This window comes from Culex pipiens, chromosome 2 (genome assembly GCF_016801865.2).
Source record: "Culex pipiens pallens isolate TS chromosome 2, TS_CPP_V2, whole genome shotgun sequence".
NCBI classification, from domain to species: Eukaryota; Metazoa; Arthropoda; class Insecta; order Diptera; family Culicidae; genus Culex; species Culex pipiens.
In genome coordinates, this window is record NC_068938.1 from 126828914 (window position 1) to 126850338 (window position 21425).

The 21425-nt window shown below is 49.0% G+C and overlaps 2 protein-coding genes across 2 annotated transcripts; one reads left to right on the plus strand and one right to left on the minus strand.

Moving 5' to 3' along the window:
• The first annotated feature begins 6 nt into the window (after positions 1-6).
• Positions 7-15307, plus strand: LOC120412515 (uncharacterized). The gene is made up of 12 exons (XM_039573011.2): positions 7-166; positions 239-428; positions 570-1059; positions 1120-2092; positions 7727-7982; positions 8049-8228; positions 8947-9484; positions 11109-11452; positions 11508-11932; positions 11999-12844; positions 12903-13152; positions 14177-15307. The coding sequence occupies exons 2-12, from the start codon at positions 246-248 to the stop codon at positions 15185-15187; spliced, it is 5496 nt and encodes a 1831-aa protein (XP_039428945.1). The 5' UTR covers positions 7-166; positions 239-245; the 3' UTR covers positions 15188-15307.
• A 38-nt stretch (positions 15308-15345) lies between these two features.
• Positions 15346-17847, minus strand: LOC120412516 (NEDD8 ultimate buster 1-like). The gene is made up of 4 exons (XM_039573012.2): positions 17556-17847; positions 17190-17452; positions 16917-17127; positions 15346-16718 (listed from the first exon to the last, which is right to left on the minus strand). Exons 1-4 carry the CDS (start codon positions 17805-17807, stop codon positions 15432-15434), a joined length of 2013 nt encoding a protein of 670 aa, XP_039428946.1. The 5' UTR covers positions 17808-17847; the 3' UTR covers positions 15346-15431.
• Positions 17848-21425: the final 3578 nt, after the last annotated feature.

Genomic DNA, 21425 nt, shown 5'->3' on the forward strand with positions numbered 1-21425 from the left:
TTTCGCATTCTTTCAGAACAAGTCAAACTCTGCTTCGGGAAGGACGCGTTTCGACTTGCAAAGCAGCCGGTCGACACTTGTGTTGCAAAAACCTCGTGCAAGTGTTTTTTTTCGTTCGCGTTTTTCCGAACAAATTTTATTCGGTGCTGTTAGTAATTTGTTACGGGTAATAATTTTAGGTGACGAAAAACTTGTTTGAATTGTGAAATTTTCACGAAATTGCGTCTTTTCGCTTCAGCCCAAACATGGAGGACGACGCCATCCGGATCACGCACTACATCAACCCGCACATGTTCTGGTACAAGCCGGAATCGGCGTACGTGCACAACCTGGACGAGAAGCGGTTCCAGCTGAAGATTGACGAGTACTGCGAGCAGCACTTCCGGCGGGCCTCGTCGGACAGCTACTACGATGGGTTTCCGGGCGAGGTGGGTGGCGTTTGACGCTTGTTTGAGCTGATTGTGCAAAATCAAAGCAAGCGGGGTGTCCTGTTTCAGCCGGTGTCCATCTTGACTTTCGGTGGTGAGAAATTGCAAGGCTTGCTTTGATTAACTCTTCCGCCGTTCCAGGTCGTGGCCGTGCTGGACTTTGACCGCAACAAGTGGTGCCGGTGCGTCGTGGACGAAATCATCGAGGACGGGAACCGCGAGAAGCGTTACATTTTGTGGGCCATCGACGACGGAGCGCCGATTCAGTCGTCTTCGCGGTACATCAACCCGTTGCCGGACCATCTCACGTCGGAAGCAACGACCAAGGTGAAGCGGGGATCGATCAAGAACGTTCTGCCGTCGGAGTGCGTTTACGACCCCTCGGAGGACAAAGTGGTCGCGAAGGTCACCAACCGGTGGGACCCGAACGCCGTAACGATGCTGCAGTCGATCATTCAAAATGGAAGCGAAATCCACTTCCGGAACGTGACCAGGCACAAGGTGTGCAATGTGTTGACCCACTTTGGTGACCTGGAGATTGTGACCCGGGGAAGTCACCGGTTTGATGCGACCCGGGTCTTGACGGAGGCACGACGAGCGTACGCGGTCGAGCCCAGAGATTTCATTACTAGTAAGTTAGTGATACTTAATTCGTCATGTTATGTTCTAATTTGTTGACATTCTCTTGCAGAACTATCGGAAATTCAGACCATGAGCGAAAATCGCTACAGATTGCCACAGGCGCAGGAAAATGGCAAAAACGGACAAATCAAACAAACCACGCCGGGACGACCGTATCGACAGGAGCGTCCCGAAACGAACAGAATCCGTAACGACCCGCCTTCAAATTTTGAGCTAAACGGCGTGAATGAAGAAGACTTTGACGAGAGTGCCAGTATGATTCGGCCCAACACTACCGGCCGTCCCCGACTGCCACAGCAGCAATCGTACGGGGAAGCAATCCCCGAGAACTCAAACTCCGAAGAAGATTTGTACCCGGTGGCACCGGAACGTACCAACGGAATCGCTCGGGGCAACGAACGGGCGATCTTTGAGCAAAAGACCCGTCCACCAAACCCGCAATCACTCGGAGATCCTCGCATCAGCAAGTCGCCCACAGAACCGGAAAAAAGCAACGGATTCGAACCCTCCAATCGCTCAAACGTAAACTCAACCCTCAACGGCTCCCCCGAACAGCAGCCACCCAAATCTACGGTTTCGTTCGCCAGCAAGCTCGAGCTGCGCAAAAAGCTACGCGCCGCGTCAAAGGTCACGCCCCCGCCCGCCGTTCCGGAAGCGCCGCCCAAGTCCAAGTACGACACCCCGCTCAACCTGATCCCGGCCGGCTTCAACATGGGCAACATTACGTTCGAGAACGGGCGCGCCATGGCCGGCGGAGGCTCGTCCGATTCGTCGGAGCGCAAGGCGAAGCAGCCGTCGCCGGGCTTCAAGTTGCGCCAATCGGCGGCCAATCCAAAACCGCAACAGCAGCAGCAACGACAACAACAACAACCGTCGTACGAGAAGCACAACGGAAATGCTGCGGCGGCGGTCCAGCAAGCAAACGGCCGTGACGATGGTTCCAGTGATTTTAGTGGCGGCGGCAAGGTTTACATGACCAAGAACACGAGCCGCTTCGATCACTACGTTGAGGAAGAAGCATGGTAAGCAGTTTTTGGGAGGCAGGTGGCGGCTGTGCTTCGTTATTAGTTAAACGCCCTTATTTTTAACAAGTTCATTTTAACGGTAGCAAACAAGGTTTGCCAATTTAGCAGCGATTCCACGACATTTTTAAAATGCGGTTCCTTTAACACCTTGAAAGGCAAGGTTTCGATTTCACTTGCCTATTCATCCTTTATCTCGTGTTAGTTTGCAATAGGTCCTAAGCACCAGTTGTAAACAAAGTAGTTTTTCGATTGATTCTCGTTCAATTTACGAATTATCAACTACAAAAATGCTTTGAATTGTTCATCTACACGTCCTTCAAATGCTCTTTACTGAAAAGCAATAAAAATTCAAGTTGTTTCAGAGATAAAATCAAATTAGTGTTGGTGATCGTGATGGCTGTTACGACTAACTCTATTTCAGATGTAAACAAATGACCATTCACTAAGAGAAGAAAATGATATTTTGAAACAATTCCACTACTTACTTCTATGTAGTACTTTCTTGCTTGATCACAATCGCAAACTCCTTGTAAGCTAAAATCCATCGTCGGAGGGACTGTTGAGTCAACATTAGATGCCCAACATAAATACATTATTTTCCCCCTACTAAGTATTATAATTTCCTTGACCTGAAGCAGGCTGTCGTTATCGATAAACCATTAAATTACTAAAATTACCAGCGGAAAAATTAGCTAGAATCAGGGTTGTTAAAATATCAAAATATCAGCTCTAAGCAACTACAATTATCCCGCCTGAATATTCATGCCTCAAATACAACTGTTCTTCTCTCTTCATTGAAACTCTCAGCGCCGAACATAGCCGAACACGTTTTCGTGTTTACCCACTCTCGATTGAAATTTTCCTTTTCTCTCTCATTCCCGCTTCCACGATCATCCTACCGCAACAGCGTTTAACCACAAAAGCCGCCACAAAACCAATTTCGCAAACGCAGTGTAACGGGACGTCATGCGTGGTCGGCTCCTAACCGCCATCTCACGTTCTCTCATTGCAGTTTTCGGAGAGATTCAGCGGTGAGAGCACATAGTCGAGGAAAAGGGGAGGAGTGATAGAGAGAGAATTACATCGCTGGGAATCACGAGACACAAGAAAAGATCTCACGAGCTATAGTGACGGCCGCTATACTCTCGGAAATTTTTGGTGCAGAGATAATCTATTGATAGCTTTTTTATCACTCATTTGCAACGCCCTTCGTGTCCGTTAACTAACATAAGAAACCTGTTTCGTGATTTCCAGCAAGGGCATTCTTTTTCTATCACTTCTCGTTTCCCCGATCACGCGCTCTCATCGCTGAGTATTTCGTTCTCTCAGGAAACCGTTATGAATGAGTTCGTCTCGGCCAAACACAGTAAACAGGGGGAATGTTTGTAAAATTGGGAATGAGAGAGAAAAGGAAAAGGTCTAACGTCAGGGTGCAATTCTCCGAAGAATGAGCAAATTTATTTGAAATTTAATTTTGTATTTTTTATATCGGTAAAACTTTTGTGTGTGTTTTTGCCTTTCTCACCTCACTCGAAAATTGAACTTTGTAACTTGACCTCGTAGACCCTCCTTCACGTATACATATCGACTCAGATTCAGATTCTGAGCAAATGTCTGTTTGTGTGGTGGGATGCTGATCAAAAAATTGTCACTCGATTATCTCAGTACTGGCTGCACCGATTTTGTCCGTTTTGAACTCATTCGATCTGTCTTGAGGTCCCATAAGTCGCTATTGAAAATTATAAAGTTTCGTTAAGGACTTCAAAAGTTATGCTATAAAAACGATTTCGATTAAAGTCCAAAAAATTGTAAAAAAGCGGGTTTTGTCGGAAAACCTGTCATGTTCTTAATTTTTGGAAAAGTATTTAAAAGAGCTTTCTAACGAGCCCTAAATATTGAAGATATGACAACGCTGTTACAAGAAATTAGTAATGAAGCTTAATTTTTTAAACATGATAAGAGGGAATGATGCTAATTTGAATTTGTTTTATATGAATGTCAGGAAGGCACCAACCACCTAAAGGTATTTAACTCACAGACAAACAGACATGAAAGTCGAGGTCACTAACTTGTCCCAAAAATGTAACGGTCATTTTTCAAAAATCATACAGCATGGTTTATGCTTTCCGGATTCACCGCCAGAGGCGCCTTTGTGCTCAGCGCTTGTTTTTCAAATGACAGCTTTGAGCTATCTTTCTTATTTTGTTTTGGTTGCAGAAAACACGTGGAGATATTTTTCGAAAATCTTCGAGGTGTTTACGCATGGCCGTTTTCAGAACCTATTGCTCCGGTGGAATAGGCTACGCTTGTGGCTGTGAAGATGGTTCCATCAGTGCAGTTCCTTGAATAACCGGCGCAAAAAGGGAACTTGCCTCCAGCTGCACAGCCTCGTTCTCTTTGGCGCGTTTGTTGTCACGTTTAAATTAACGTGGTGGAAGATTCCACGGTCTGTCGGTGCGTAGAGTGGCCAACGCCTTGTTCAGGCGCCCAACGGAATATTCTAGCTGCTAGGTTAGCTAGGCAATCTAAAATAGACACCTACCCTACCCTGAGTCATCGTATTTTATCTAGGAACAGTAGACGGAAGAAACAAACTGACCCTGGAGCCACGATTCTCAATCGGGCGTCTGCATGGGTAAATTCCGTCGAAACGGAACGTCTATTTTCTTGTACTTAAAATACCATCCAACCTTCTGACATCCTAGAACCGGCGGCAGCGCCGAGCTCTTTGCCCACTTTCAATTTCATCCTGAGCACTGCGGTGAGGTATGGTCGTCACCGCTGTTGTCTCCACAACGGAGCATTTTTCGTTGAGCAAAAGACCGCTTCCATCATCCCCAAAAGATGGAAACGCTAACATTGCAGTCGCCTTGAGCGATCGAGAAACGGGAGGAGGATATTCCAGCGAAATGATCACATTTTTTCTCTTAGCCGGCAACGGCTATGTTTCAATGTTTTGTTTTGGTTTGCCTTTTGGTGCTATTCTGCATAGGTTGACATACACACATACGCATGCCCTACTGTCATTCAGGAAGAGGAGATTATCGGAATCGTAGATAGGTGTCGTTAGTGAGCAAGCAAAATTCAAATTCAAATTGGTCCCACTTTTTGAACAAAAATTTGTTCTAAGTTTCATGTCTGTTTGTCTGTGCTAATACTAGTCTACACATTGTCAAGGAGCTATTAGACTATGGCAAACAAACAAACTCAAACTGTTTGACAGTTTGCCAAACAAAGCATTCAAACTGCCAAAAAGTTTTTTTGTTTGTTTGCCATAGTCTAATAGATCCTTCACAAATTGAAAAAAAAAAACACCATGATCCTTGAGTTGAACGAATTGGTTTGAAATTTGAGTTAAACACAGACAAACAGACATGAAACTTAGAACAAATTTTTGTTCAAAAAGTGGGACCAATTTGAATTTGAATTTTGCTTGCTCACTAACGACACCTATCTACGATTCCGAGAATCTCCTCTTCCTGAATGACAGTAGGGCATGCGTATGTGTGTATGTCAACCTATGCCGAATAGCACCAAAAGGCAAACCAAAACAAAACATTGAAACATAGCCGTTGCCGGCTAAGAGAAAAAATGTGATCATTTCGCTGGAATATCCTCCTCCCGTTTCTCGATCGCTCAAGGCGACTGCAATGTTAGCGTTTCCATCTTTTGGGGATGATGGAAGCGGTCTTTTGCTCAACGAAAAATGCTCCGTTGTGGAGACAACAGCGGTGACGACCATACCTCACCGCAGTGCTCAGGATGAAATTGAAAGTGGGCAAAGAGCTCGGCGCTGCCGCCGGTTCTAGGATGTCAGAAGGTTGGATGGTATTTTAAGTACAAGAAAATAGACGTTCCGTTTCGACGGAATTTACCCATGCAGACGCCCGATTGAGAATCGTGGCTCCAGGGTCAGTTTGTTTCTTCCGTCTACTGTTCCTAGATAAAATACGATGACTCAGGGTAGGGTAGGTGTCTATTTTAGATTGCCTAGCTAACCTAGCAGCTAGAATATTCCGTTGGGCGCCTGAACAAGGCGTTGGCCACTCTACGCACCGACAGACCGTGGAATCTTCCACCACGTTAATTTAAACGTGACAACAAACGCGCCAAAGAGAACGAGGCTGTGCAGCTGGAGGCAAGTTCCCTTTTTGCGCCGGTTATTCAAGGAACTGCACTGATGGAACCATCTTCACAGCCACAAGCGTAGCCTATTCCACCGGAGCAATAGGTTCTGAAAACGGCCATGCGTAAACACCTCGAAGATTTTCGAAAAATATCTCCACGTGTTTTCTGCAACCAAAACAAAATAAGAAAGATAGCTCAAAGCTGTCATTTGAAAAACAAGCGCTGAGCACAAAGGCGCCTCTGGCGGTGAATCCGGAAAGCATAAACCATGCTGTATGATTTTTGAAAAATGACCGTTACATTTTTGGGACAAGTTAGTGACCTCGACTTTCATGTCTGTTTGTCTGTGGTATTAGTGCGAAAAAATCAGAATTAGATTCTGAGTCGATGCATACACGTGAAGGTGGGTCTAGGAGGTCAAGTTTAGAAGTTCGTTTTTCGATTGATTTTATATGTATCCAGATTTTTAAGCGAAGATGGCGTTACGAATGGTGCACGCTCGAAATGTCAAAATTACGCAGTGTTACCAACATTACTAAAAAAGTGTACCATGTATCATGACATCTTTTTTTTTTCTAATGTTGGTACCACTGCGCGATTATGACATATTCATCGGGCGTGCACATTCGTAACGCCATCTTCGCTTAGAAATCTGTATAGGTGAGGAAGGCAAAAACTTTGGGTGACAAATATCCTCAAAATTGTTTCGAATATGTGGGATAACTGTATTTCTGCAAATATATTGTTTTTTCGTAAATATCAGATAATTTGGTTGCTGAGATACAACCTCTGAGAGAAAAGCAAACATGAAAAATGAATTGCAAATATTTACGTTCATTCAATGAAATACTGTATACTGTTCATTTTTATAAATCTTGTCCTGCAATTGCCAGAATTTTTGAGCTGAAGAAAAGTATCGAGAAATTAAAAGTGAGAGTGTGTGCGTGCAACATGGAGTTAAACTTTTTGAAGAGCCATGGGAACCTTCACAGCAACTGCACAGAAAGTTTAACTCCATGTTGCACACACTCTCACTTTTAATTTCTCGATAGATAGCAGAGCATAGTGTTTTTAAAGAGCAGAAAATGCCCGAAAATCTTTTTTCTTTTTATGTTTTTGTTACTCTTTTTATTGCTAAAAGGTCATTTAGGAAACCACTAATTGTGGCAGATGCAAAGCATCTCTGTTGTAAACTATGAACTTAAAGAAATCATATGATTAACTACTGAAAAAGAACCTTTAGATGTAGCCCTACGTACTGAGTCTGAGATATATAAAATAAACAAAATTTATTAGCAATCAAATCTGCGTTCAAGTTTTTACTCTATGCCGAAACCTTGAAACAAAAAATAAAATAAAAGAAAAGCAGGGACCCACCACTCCACCCTCCAGGATCCGATAGGACTCGTAGAACCCGGCCACAACCCAAAAACTCAAGTTAGTTCCCATACGTCAGATCCCCACTGCAACCAATGCTTTATCTGTTCTTTTCATCCCCCGCAGCATCCGGTCCAAGCTGACCCACCAGCGACTGCTCGTGCACGGCAAGCGTCCCGTCAGACCCGTCGACTCGCTCGAAAGCGTCAACTTTTGCGCCGACGTGCACCGGGAGCTGGAGGCGATGCGCTTCCGGTCGATCCAGCGCATCCAAACGTACGGCTGGCCCCACATCCTCCGGGGGAACTCGTTCTTTTGCGTGAACGCGGCCGAGACGGGCAAGACGTTCACGTACCTGCCGGCGATCTGCTCGTCCGTGGTGGTGAGTTGGTGTTACGGGTTTTTGCTGAGTGCATTTTGTTGTAACGGTTGTATTTCTTATTGACAGCGCCTGCACGACGAAGATCTTGCCCCGAAGGGAGCTGGTCCGTTGGTGATCATCATGTGCCGGTCGTCCCGCGAGGTTCAGCGAGTGGCCAGCTACTGCAAGCGGATCCTGAACACGTCTATCAGCAAATCTCTGTCGGTGCTGGAGGCGTACGGCGCACGGGACATTCCGAAAGTTTGCGTAAGTTTACCCAAGTAGCATTTGGCAACATGATAAATTTGACTAAGTCCAGTTTTTGTTTTGTTTTGCTGTAGAAACATAAAAATGACATTTTAGCAACAATACGTTGCAATGTTGCAAACGTTTCGAATTGAAAACAACTTTGCAACAATCAATTTCGTTTTGTAATCGAAACATATTGAAAACTTATTGGTTCCATTGTTGCAACATGTGACTTAGCCTGATTTGTGTTCTAAGAATAATATTGAAATCAAAAATCCTTAGATACAGTTCAGCCCAACCATTTGTCCTTTCATCAATTCATTCGTGGCTCAGTGGTAGAGGCAAGGTGTGAAAATCTGAAAGTACCAGTCCAGAATCCCGACAGAGGGGCACTTTAGTTTTTTTGTTCAAATAGATTTTTTTTTTGTTTCACGCAAATTAAACGACAACATAATGGCAACATCATGACAACACAACAAACTACTTTACCGACATATTTTGACAAACAAATTGTTTCTGGAACTTCGTCGTAACAAAGTTGAAACAAACGGCTAAATGTTGCCAACACAAAATTTTCGTGCGCTTTTTAGGGCACCACGAGTGTTCTAACTATGTTGTGATAGCACATTTTGGGAGTTACGAAATAGTTGCATTTAAGGATCCGCAACAAAAAATGTTACTTGGGTACTACTAATTGGAGATCAGCAAAACATTTTAACACTTCTTCAAATCGTAGAATCTGCTGCTGAACAGCTGTGCAATCCTGGTCTCAACGGCGCCTGCCTATCGTCGCCTCTACGAAAACATGCCCAACGCGTTCGTCCGGGACCGCATTCAGGCGGTCGTTATCGACGACATTGACGTGATCGTTGAGCGATTTGCTCCGGAGCTGCAACTGCTGTGCAAAAACTGTGACAAGCCCGAGCTCCAGATGGTCGTTACGGCGACCTACTGGAACCCGATGTTCGCCGGCTTCCTGCGCAGGTACAAAAACATGATCATCTGTATCGGGGCGTACCTGGAGGCGGCCATCTACGGCAGGTCGAACCTGATGCTGAAGGTGCTACGGACGCACAACGACGCGGACGAGAATCGCCAGTGGGACGCGAAGCTGAACGAGGTCGTTAACTTTGTCAAGGAGCACAACTACCAGAACGAGCGTACGCTGGTGTGCTGCAGTGAGCCGTCGGAAGTTTGTGAGATTGTCGAGCGGTTGAAGTCCCAGTCGATTACGCACATGTTCTGCAACGATGCCACGATGTTGACAAAAATGGGTAAGTGTCTGAATGATTGATCTCTTTCTCAAGTTTTAGGAAGCTTCCGGATCATGGATACTTTTCGGTCGTAATCAACGAAACATCGTGGCAGACCTTCTACCTGGTGATGATCGTAGAGGATTGAGGATTGAGTGGTGGCCAGCCAACGACAGAATGTCAAGGGACGATTCTTCAATCTGAGCATAATCAACGTGCATAGGGGAAGTGAAGCCGATGATAATGGCGCTTTCTAAGAACATCATGACCGCGAGTACAGGAAGTGTCCAAAACACGATGTCAAGATTGTCATCGGCGACTTAAACGCTCAAATCGGCCAAGAGGAGGAGTTTAGACCGGTTATTGGGAGGTTCAGCGCCCACCAGCAGACGAACGAGAACAGCCCATGACTCATCGATTTCGCTACCTCCCGAAACATGGCCATACGTAGTACCTTCTTCCAGCACAATCTCCCTTATAAGTACACCTAGAGATCACCAAACGACACGGAGACACAAATTGACCATGTTTTCATCGCTGGTCGGCACTTCTCGAAAATAATCGACGTCAGAATCTACCGTGGTGTTGGTAACAAAGCTGCGCCAACGCCTGTTTGAGGTCAATAAGATCCGGTACCGTCGCCCACAGCGGTATAATCTGGAGCGACTCAAGGACCCTGAGGTCGCTACCCGGTACGCGCGGGAACTCGAAGCTGCGTTGCCTGACGAGGGTGAGCTTGCCGAAGCCCCTCTGGAGGCCTGCTGGTGCCTTATGGAAGCAGCCATCAACGCAGCGGCATCGAGCGCCATCGGGTACGTGGACCGATTTTGACGGAACGGCTGGTTCGGCGAAGAATGTCAGGCGATTTGGGACGAGAAGACAGCAGCACGGGACAAGTGGCTGCAGCACAACACCCGTGGGAACATGGAGTCGTACAAACAGTTGCAAAGACAGCACCTGAACGGCCCAGAGCCAGAGTACCAGGGCGACAGAGGAAACGACGTCAGCGGTATGGTGGACGGCGAGGACGAGCCAGCACCCACGATGAGGGAAGTTAAGGATGGCATCAAGAAGCTGAAGAACAACAAAGCAGCGAGTATCGATGCTGAACTCATCAAGATGGGCACCGAAAAGCTGACCGTCTGTCTACACCGGCTGATAGTCAAGGTCTGGGACACAGAAGAGCTACCGGAGGAGTGGAAAGAGGGAGTTATATGCCCGATCTACAAGAAGGGGGACAAGGTGGAATGTGAGAACTATCAAGCTATCACTATTCTCAACGCGGCCTACAAAGTGCAGTTCCAGATCATCTTCTGCCGTCTGTCGGAGCGAGCAAAGGATTTCGTTGGGACGTACCAAGCCGGTTTTGAGGAGGGGAATTCGACGACGGACCAAATCTTTTTGCTACGCCAAATCCTCCAAAAATGTCGCGAGTACCAGATCCCGACGCACCACCTATTCATCGATTTCAAAGCCGCGTACGACTCGGTCGACCGCGAAGAGCTATGGGAGATCATGTACGAGAACGGCCGACTTGAGCAACTGGCAGACTCGACTGTAACAGTGCAGCTTTAATCTTAACTTTATACAAATACTTTCCCAAAAAAATATAGCTATCAAATGACCGCTGATTCGCTCTTTTCAGACGGTTTCCGCCACTGGGACAAGCAATCGGCCGGCGAAATGCTGGTGATGGTTTGCTACGACGCGATCCTGCCGGATCTGGAGATCTGTATGGCCCAGCACATCATTCACTTTTCGTTGGCCAAATCGTGGACGTCGTTCACGCGTCGGTTTGCGTGCGCGTTCGGCTACTACGGCAACCCTTTCGTTGAGGTCGCGGAAGCTCCCGCCGGCCAGCAGAAGAAGAGCAGCGCGTCCTCGCTGATCATGCTGGACGAGAACAACAACGAGCAGCTGCCCACGCTGGTCAAGTTCCTGCAGATTCACAACCACGTGGTGCCGGAGTCGGTGTTGAAGCTGGCCAATGTGAGGATTTGAAGCTTCTTGTTTGAATGTGATCTAATGGTTTCTTTTGTTGCAGAATATCCGAATTCAGCAAGAGGAGCAGAAGATGGCCGTCGGCAATCCGGGGGATTTCTGTCCCCAGCTGCTTGACTTTGGCAAATGTCGTAGCAACGGGTGCCGGAAGCGGCACGTGTTCACCACCAGTGATCTGTCGGTCGGAGCGGTTCCCACAACGGGCTTGATCAAGATGAAGATCTACAACATCTTTTCGCCGACGCACTACGCCGTGCGGGTTTTGGAACAGCGGGATTATGGAGCACGCGGGTGGACCAAGGTCAATGACTCGAAGCAGTTCTTCGCGCTGGATCTGTCAATGCAGCAGCACTTTTCGAACGAGGAACGGCACTGTAACCATGGTAATGTGCACTACAACGATTGGTGCGTGATCTTTGACGAGTACAGGTACTGGCGGTGCCGCATCATGAGCATGGAACCGAAGAAGTAAGTAATCAAGTTGGTGGGTCGGCATTGAAGACATGTCTAATGCATTCTGTGTCTACCCTTCAGAGAAAACAGTTCCAGCCGGAGGGTGAAGGTCAAGCTGCTGGACGTTGGTCGTACGCTGGACTGTGTGTCAACGGAACTGCTGCACTTGCCGGACGAGTTCCGTCGGCTGCCGGCGCAGGCTACCGACGTGCGCATCGTGGGCGTCGTTCCGCACGACTTTGAAACCGAGTGGGACAAGCGGGTAACGGCCACGATCCGGGCCTGGATCGAGCGATACACCGCCAAGGACGAGTTCCACGTCGAGGGCACGGTCCTACTAGCAGTAAAGGACACCATCTGGGTAGACACGATCCGGCTGGTGGAGCACCTGTCCCAGGTCAACACGGACATCCACGAGATCAACGTAAAGACGGAGATTGTGGGCAACAAGAACTTTGGCGTGACGGACAAGGAACCGCTGGAACTGCTCACGCAGATGGTCGCGGATTGCGAGGCGTTCCGGAAGCGAGCCCGCGATGGTATCTCGTCCGTGTCGGAGGACGAAGGCGACAATCTGAGTGAAACCGCGCCTTCACCGCGGCCCGAAGCGGACGAGTTTTTTCGCGGCGACAAGAAAGTGATGGAGATTGACAAACCGGAGGTGACACCGCGGGAACTCCCGAAGGGGCTGCTGCGACCGATGGAGTTTAGCGAAACTGATTCGGACGATTGCGTTTCCGAGGTGGTGGAGAAGGTTGCCGATGAAAACGGGGAGAAGCTTCCGGTTGTTAAGGTCGAAGAGAAGAGTTTGGTGCCCGAGCGGAAGTTCAACGAAGTCTACGACGAGCTGCATAAGGACGAACCCAGCGAAGTGTTTATCTCGTACTATTACGGACCGGACAATTTTTATGTTTGTCGTGTATCACAGTAAGTCAAAAACGACAAGAACGTCCCAAAAATGTCGTAACATTCCATATTCTTACAGATTCAGCCACATTTCGACGATGATCGGTAACTTTACCAAGGAGGAAACCAACTTGGTGCCGCTGGAACAGCCCCAGCTTGGAGCGTATTGCCTCGTGCTGTACGACAACGGGTATCAGCGTGCCAAGATTACCCAAGTTGAGTCGCGTGACATTCGGGTGTTTTTCCTGGATCTTGGCGGCTTCGAGACGTACCTGTCGGTGGACCTGTTCCAGCTGCCGGACGATCTGCTGAAAGCGACGTCGTTTTGTGTGAGTATTTTTGTTTTTACTTTTCAGATTGGAGCTTCGACTCGGTAACTAAAAGGTGCTGCAAGCTGAAATAACAAAACAACGCTCAAGTTGGCCAGGAGGAGGAATTCAGACCGATAATAGGAAAGTTGCGCTCACAAACACACAGAAGAGAACGAATAGATAACGAGAGCCTAACTATCTCCGTCAGGGTACGTGATTTGATTGATAATACAGCTTGCAGGATTTTGGAAGTGGATCACGTTAAGCAAGAGCTGGAGATCGTAACAGACGACGAACTTGTTGAGTGTGTGCTTTTTGCCTCTACTGGGCACGTCCCTGCGACCGGTTATCCGCATTACAACCACGATCAAAATCAGCAGAAGGTAACTCACTACTGTCTGAAAGTTTTCTACCGCTTAGTAACGAGCTCGGGGAGAATCGGACCTGTTTTGCAGAGCAATATCATTGCAGTGGGCGAAGGAAGAGGGAGATTTGTCGAGAAAGATCTTCAATGATTTCTACGGAGCGTTGGACAGCATTCAGTGTGATCCAATCATCGTGCAAGTGGGAAACGTTCGAATTTCTCTAACGGTCCAGGCAAAGTACGCACCCATCGACGAAAAAGTGACGAACTCCATCGTAAGGAACAAACAAACCAAGGCATGTCCGTTGTGCACACCCGGAGCTGATCACAGAGTGGGTCCTCATTTCTTTCATTCCAGACTGAATATAGTTGAGCTGACGATTCGTCTGGCAGTCCAAAAGTCGATTAGTGATTCAGAGACGTGGATCCAGCTTCAGGGTGACCATCCAAAAGCAAATAAGAACAAATTCAAGCCCAAGATGCACAGTCGCATCCTCTGGTCACAGCTGAGCAAAGGCGAATGAGGTGTGAAACCGTGCGTGAGTTCGAGCTGAACATAAACCGGGCGAAAGTAGGAGGATCCGGCTAAGTCGCCCGAAGAAATTTGCCGAGATCCTGAAGATCAAATTATATGAATAAAATTACATGATTTTTACTCGTTCTTTTCCCCATTTTTAGGCCATCAAAGCCGAAGTGGCGTGCTTGCTGCCCCGCGAGGAAGGCGACCCGGCAGTGTGGAGTGCCGAGGTCAGCGATCGTATCTACGACGATGTGTTGGCCAACTACGAGCGGTTCAACGCGGAGGTTATCGAGCAAACGAGCCGACCCCCGGTCGATGCGCTGGTCCATTGTCACACCTATCGGCTGCTGCTGTCCGGGCCGGAACCGGAACCGGTGTCGTGGCTGTTTGACGATGTCGTGGAGCGAGGGCTGGCTCGGTATATCGAGGAGGAGCGACCGAATGCGATCGACTTTAACTTTGACGATGATGAGTTGAAGGAGCTGTTTGCGCCGAATGGTGCGAACACGCAGCAGCCCCAGCTGCGGCCGGCGGAGGAGACGGATGATTCTGGGGCGAGGATTGAGGAGGTGGTTGAACCGAAAGAAGTGCCTCAACCGAAAATGTCTTCCAAGTTGGCGCTGCTGAAGCAGCGACGACTGCGCAAGAAGAAGTCCTCTTCGAACCCGTTGAACTACCCCCGGTTAAAGTGTGAGTTCCGCAGTCCGAAGACGATCTGGCGCCAGGATAATGCGTTAGTGGTGATTCGGGTGTCCGCGCCGGAGTACGTCAAGTACGATCTGACGATCGACGCCGACTCGGTGAAGCTGTGCTACGTGCACGAAGGCGAGAAGTATCTGCTGTCGGTGGTGCTGTTTGCCGCGATTCGGCCGGAACACGCGATCCACGAGGTGCGCGGACTGTCGATCATGATTCGGTTGGTGAAGCTGGTGCAGACGCTGCAGTGGCCATCGCTGATGCGGCAAGGTGACAAGGTACCATGGCTGCAGCAGAGTTTGGAGGTTCCGAATTCGGACGAGACCGATTGTACGGAAGGGTTCGATCGGGCCCAGCCGACCGTGCCCAATCTGGACATGTCCGACGACAGCTTGAGTGATGAGCCGGACTTTAGCGACCAGTACGATCCGTTTGACCCTATTGTAGATGAGTATTTCCGACGGGATGACTAGAAATTCCAAAAGGCCATTTTTTTGCTGGTTAAACCTATTTTTAAAGACGGATAAGGAAAGGTTTCTAAAACCTGACGATCGTTGAAACAACGTTGGTACAATATAAAGCAAGTGATCTTACAGGTTGGACTTGTCATCTAGAAGAAAGAAATTCCAACTCAATTCCAAATCTTTATAAAACTGTAAAAAAGTAAAAAACACAATAGTTATTCATCTTCTAAGTGCTAGTAAAATATTCAACTCTCTACTTCATGTTCAACAACTTTTTGTACTGCTCCAGAATGGTCGCTTCCTCGACCAGCGGCAAGTCCAGATACGCCTCGCTGTTGCTGTCGATATCCTTGGAGAAGCTCTTGTACAGAATGTCCATCATTTCCTTTTTGGCGGCATCGGTGTCGGATTTGGCCTCATTTTTAACTTTCTTCCGTGACGGACCAGCTGGGCAGCCGTCTTCCGTCGTTGCCAAAGTCGGTTCCGCCGAAGAGGATGAGGAGGTTGAAGAGGAAGCCCTGGACGATTCCATGCTGACTGTAGCGAGCAGCGAGTCGTACTCGTTGTTCTCGCGAGCGGTGACCAAAATCTCAACCGCTTCGTCAAAATTGTTGAGCGTTTGCTTCAGGACCGCTTTTGCTACTTCTTCGTGGAAGCCCAGATCGACCAGCTTGGCGGTAAGCTTCAGGCATGGTTCGATTGCGGCGGTCAGTTCCGTCTTGAGCGAGTCCGGCTTCGACTGCAGATCGTTCAGGGCTTCCACCAGGTCATTGTCGTTTTTGCGCAGTGCAACTGCGGCCAACGACTCGGAAAAGCCCATCTCGACGAGCCGGTCAACGAGCTCGATGTTGATGCGGTTCTCGTCGGTATGGCCGATCCGCTTGTAGATGTCCCGTTCGCGTTTGGACTTTTTCTCGTTGGCCGTGACGGTCTCCCGACGGCTGTTGATGAACTCGATCGCGGTCTCCAGGTTGTTGGAGCAGGCCCGCAGCGCGATGCGGGACTCGGTGAGTTCGAAGCCACAGTCCAGCAGGGTCGAGAGAGCGCCGTCGTCAACGCGCAGCGACTGCAACTCGGTATCGACCACCTGGAACATAATCTCCGCTTCTTCGCGCTTATTCTGGTGGAAGAACATGACGGCTTTGAGGAGGTGAAGACGCAACAGCAGGGCCTTCTCGCTGCACTGCTGCGTTCCCTTGATGGCAGTGACACGGCGCATGTTGTCGCCATAGCTTTGGCGGAACTTGTCCTCGCACAGTCGCAGTCGTTGCTCGGCGTCTGGCAGTTGGTTTATGTTCTTAAGACACAGATAGGTCCAGGCAATGTCCAGGTTTAGCAAGGCATAGTTGTCCACGACGTTCAACAGCTGCGAATTGCACAACCGGAAGTCACTATCGGCTTCCAGGAATAGAAGAAGGGCTTCTTCGAAGTTTTCCTTTCGGAGGGCGGCCTTTCCCTTCTCATACAGGGTCAGAGCCATCAACAGGGCTTTCTTCTCGGCCTTGGGCAAATGCAGCGCGTTGCCATCTTGGTCTTCAAGCTGAAAAGAAAGTTTGTTCTGTAAGCTGGCTTAAATTTATAGTGGAACTTTTGAACTAATAGACTAGGCTGTGGAGTCGGAGTTGTCAAATCTTGAGAAGCCGAAGTAGTTTTAGAAAAGTTACCCGACTCAACAGCCCCGGTCCAAGTACCGAGTTTCCAATCGTTTTACTTTGAACATCGCCCTTGACCGACTTACGCTCAGAAAATCCGACCGATCGTTCGCATCGATGATCTTCTCGGCATCCGACCGGATCTTGTGGACCCGGTCAAAGGTGGTGCTCTCCTGTTGGGCCGCCTCCGCGCTTTGCATCAGCACCAGTGCCATGACCGTTGCCCCGTTGCGGACGTTCTGTTCCGCCAGGGTTCGATCCAGCTGAAGCACCTTTCCGGCGGAAACCAGCTTAATCCTACAAAAACGAAATCATTTCAGTTAAAAGTGTGACCCACATCGACATTCCACCCTGCCCACCTCCCAACATCCACCTGAACCTGTGCGGCCACTAGCGTGACCAGTTCCCGCGCCGGATCGGCCGTTTTGCATTTCACGTCAAAGTGACGATTGGCCGCGCCCTGGGTGGGGGCCCTGACCCTCAACGTCGCGACGCCGGTCCGCGTGAACTCGTCCTTGCTCTTCAGTCTGTCCAGAGCATTCTGCTGCAGCTTCCGGAGCGCGTGAAGGCAATCTGCGGTGGCGACGTGGCTCAATTCCTCGTGGAATGACTTGGCCAGTTTCTGTGACAAAGGGAAAATCCCCAGAAAGGGGCAACCATTTGCATTATTCGCACCAAACTGCTCATATTAATCCAATAAAATAAAAGAAAGTTGGATGACTCACCTCCAGCTCCGGCTCGACCGGTCCCAGGGTGGACGGATTGTAGAATGGAGGCTCCCAAAGTTTTACGTTTTTCTCGTTCAGTTTGGCACGGATTTGGATCACGTAATTCTCGTCCTCCAACTCGGTGGTGGTCATGGTCACTGGCGAAAAATACTTTTTAACTGCTGCTCGTAGATTTCGTGATTCGGACGGGAGAATTTCACAACGAAGACCAAAAAACAGCGACGTAGATTTTTGCGAAACGTCGAACATCCGCCGTGTTTCCTGTTCTTTCCTGGAAAACAGATCAAAACAAACTGAACAGAGCAAAACACACAAAGGAGAAAAATGGCTCGAGTAACTTTTGGAAATGGCTTGAATAAGAAGATTGCTTCATTACGGATTAAAATTTTATTAATTTTTATTTTTTGTTAACTTTGTACTGATAATTTATCAAACATTTTTTAAAGATAAGATTCTAAAAAAAATAAGGTAAATTTTGCACTCTTTTAAAATGTTTTACCATAAATAAAAGAAAATGCAGAGAAATTATTGCAGTTTTGATCGAGGGGTGATGTAAAGAAAAGAGCGACTGCAAACTGCAATAATTTGAAGTCGCGCGCGTGCGTTTATGCACGATTACGGAAATCTGCCCAGATTGGGAGCACCACGTGGTCGGACGCGCGTGGAAGCTTATTGCACGTATTGCCCAAAAAGACACGCGGCATATTGTCGCTCTGGCACTAAATCGAACTGAGCATTTTCCACTCTCACCGCACTTTTTCTCTCCGCCTTTTTTGGTCAAACTCAATCAGTGTGTAAGCCAAGTCGCCGCGAAAATTTGATTTGTTTCCAAACCCACAATATGTTTTTATTGCACTAAAAGTGCAGAAAATCGATATGTTAATTTTTACGAACTGGTGGTCTCGGGGTGGACCACCACCGAGACCACAAGAAAGACGCGTGCAATTTAATTAAGAACTATAAAACACGTTTATTCAGTCGCAAAGATAAATACAGAATGATGTCCGGAAGCTGGGAGTGACATCGCATTGTTGTTGTTGGATGACATCTAAGAAGCTGTCAGATGGCTGACAGTCATGAGCCGCAGGTAGCAAGCGGTTACCAAACCGCCAGTGTTCCCAGGTCGCAACATCTCCCCTCTGAAGATGTGTGGTGCGGGTCAAACCAAGGTACCGTTCGTCATCCTTGGAGAGAACGATATGGTTGATGATCTACCGGTGAGACGTCCGACGATGACCCGGATTGGTTGAAGAACATCAGGGTCGCCGGCGTGGATGATGTAAGATTCTTGGGACTGGTTACACTGCACGGTGACATGGACTCCGTGCTTCCTGAGGCCGCGGTGTCGAGATGAGACGTTGTCGTAGTGCACCGTTGATGTCCGTACAGCCGATGAGACCAGCTGGGAAGACGAGCCGCTGCGGAGGGCCTGGTGCGTTTGCTGGACTTGACGGTACGGCTAACTACGGCATAGTTGACGACCAGACAGTCGCGATCCGGTTGGATGGCTTTTTCTAGTTTCCTGGTTGATAGCTTCGGGGACTGCGAATCCGTTCGGCAGTTGAGAAATGGTGACGTTGTTGTCCACTGGGTCTGGTCCGAGACGGAGGTGCCGCTCGGAGACTTGATCTGGTTCTTGACGAGGACGTTCCTTAATGGTGAGCTTGGCTTTGGCGATACAGAACCGGTGAAATCCGAGGGACCTGCTTCGTCGCTCGGAGACGCTTTCCGGTATGCGCCAGTTGCCGACGATGCCCCCAGCAGATGGTACGAAATCGGGCTGATCTGCGAGCTTAGAATCCGGCACAGCTTGTTCAGCCACTGGTGATCGAACCGGGCTCCCCCACGCTTGATGGTGTATGCCGTCGTGTGCCACCTTTCCCACGCTGAATTCTTGGTATCAACCTGGTGTCCTTCCTCGCTGTAGTAAGAGCTTTGACACTTGATCACCCAGTCTCCGGCAAATTCCTGCTTGCTGGCTTCATGGCACGGCATCTTTTCACACGAGTTCGACCTAACCTCAAACTCTCGATCTGCTTGCTGGGGAGCCGATGATGACGCTACATTGGTCGCCATCGCGCCTTCCATGTGCGACGCTGTTGCCGCGAAGGTCGTGTGTTGCTGCTCCGACTTGCCGTGGATTAACTTGTCCTGCTTGGGCAAGCGACGGCGGAACAGCTCTTCGGGTGTTGGCAGCGAACGTCCTTCGCACTCCGGGCCACCTTGTGGGCGATAATCGAACAGCAGCTGCTTCGCAGGTGCATCAAGGTCGTCCCAACTAACAAACGACGGCGGCTGCTGGCCGTGTGGTGTTCTTGGGGAGGACGACTGTTGGACAGGAAGCACCAGCCAGCCACTTCGTGGATCATCCTGCTGCTGCCCGTGGTCGGTGGAGATCGACATTCCGCTGCCTCGTTCACGCGCGGGTAAAATTTTTAGTGATAATTGATCACTGCTAACAATTTTTCCGGCTATCGTCGCCACTTTTACGAACTGGTGGTCTCGGGGTGGACCACCACCGAGACCACAAGAAAGACGCGTGCAATTTAATTAAGAACTATAAAACACGTTTATTCAGTCGCAAAGATAAATACAGAATGATGTCCGGAAGCTGGGAGTGACATCGCATTGTTGTTGTTGGATGACATCTAAGAAGCTGTCAGATGGCTGACAGTCATGAGCCGCAGGTAGCAAGCGGTTACCAAACCGCCAGTGTTCCCAGGTCGCAACATCTCCCCTCTGAAGATGTGTGGTGCGGGTCAAACCAAGGTACCGTTCGTCATCCTTGGAGAGAACGATATGGTTGATGATCTACCGGTGAGACGTCCGACGATGACCCGGATTGGTTGAAGAACATCAGGGTCGCCGGCGTGGATGATGTAAGATTCTTGGGACTGGTTACACTGCACGGTGACATGGACTCCGTGCTTCCTGAGGCCGCGGTGTCGAGATGAGACGTTGTCGTAGTGCACCGTTGATGTCCGTACAGCCGATGAGACCAGCTGGGAAGACGAGCCGCTGCGGAGGGCCTGGTGCGTTTGCTGGACTTGACGGTACGGCTAACTACGGCATAGTTGACGACCAGACAGTCGCGATCCGGTTGGATGGCTTTTTCTAGTTTCCTGGTTGATAGCTTCGGGGACTGCGAATCCGTTCGGCAGTTGAGAAATGGTGACGTTGTTGTCCACTGGGTCTGGTCCGAGACGGAGGTGCCGCTCGGAGACTTGATCTGGTTCTTGACGAGGACGTTCCTTAATGGTGAGCTTGGCTTTGGCGATACAGAACCGGTGAAATCCGAGGGACCTGCTTCGTCGCTCGGAGACGCTTTCCGGTATGCGCCAGTTGCCGACGATGCCCCCAGCAGATGGTACGAAATCGGGCTGATCTGCGAGCTTAGAATCCGGCACAGCTTGTTCAGCCACTGGTGATCGAACCGGGCTCCCCCACGCTTGATGGTGTATGCCGTCGTGTGCCACCTTTCCCACGCTGAATTCTTGGTATCAACCTGGTGTCCTTCCTCGCTGTAGTAAGAGCTTTGACACTTGATCACCCAGTCTCCGGCAAATTCCTGCTTGCTGGCTTCATGGCACGGCATCTTTTCACACGAGTTCGACCTAACCTCAAACTCTCGATCTGCTTGCTGGGGAGCCGATGATGACGCTACATTGGTCGCCATCGCGCCTTCCATGTGCGACGCTGTTGCCGCGAAGGTCGTGTGTTGCTGCTCCGACTTGCCGTGGATTAACTTGTCCTGCTTGGGCAAGCGACGGCGGAACAGCTCTTCGGGTGTTGGCAGCGAACGTCCTTCGCACTCCGGGCCACCTTGTGGGCGATAATCGAACAGCAGCTGCTTCGCAGGTGCATCAA

Excerpts from the sequence above, each read along its gene's own strand:
- LOC120412515 (XM_039573011.2), top strand. The coding sequence starts at position 246 with ATGGAGGACGACGCCATCCGGATCACGCACTACATCAACCCGCACATG. Across the intron at positions 2,093-7,726 it reads TACGTTGAGGAAGAAGCATG|CATCCGGTCCAAGCTGACCC; the intron begins GTAAGCAGTTTT and ends CATCCCCCGCAG. Across the intron at positions 11,453-11,507 it reads CGGTGTTGAAGCTGGCCAAT|AATATCCGAATTCAGCAAGA; the intron begins GTGAGGATTTGA and ends CTTTTGTTGCAG.
- LOC120412516 (XM_039573012.2), bottom strand. The coding sequence starts at position 17,807 with ATGTTCGACGTTTCGCAAAAATCTACGTCGCTGTTTTTTGGTCTTCGT. Across the intron at positions 17,453-17,555 it reads CGGTCGAGCCGGAGCTGGAG|AAACTGGCCAAGTCATTCCA; the intron begins GTGAGTCATCCA and ends CCTTTGTCACAG. Across the intron at positions 16,719-16,916 it reads ATCGGTCGGATTTTCTGAGC|CTTGAAGACCAAGATGGCAA; the intron begins GTAAGTCGGTCA and ends CTTTCTTTTCAG.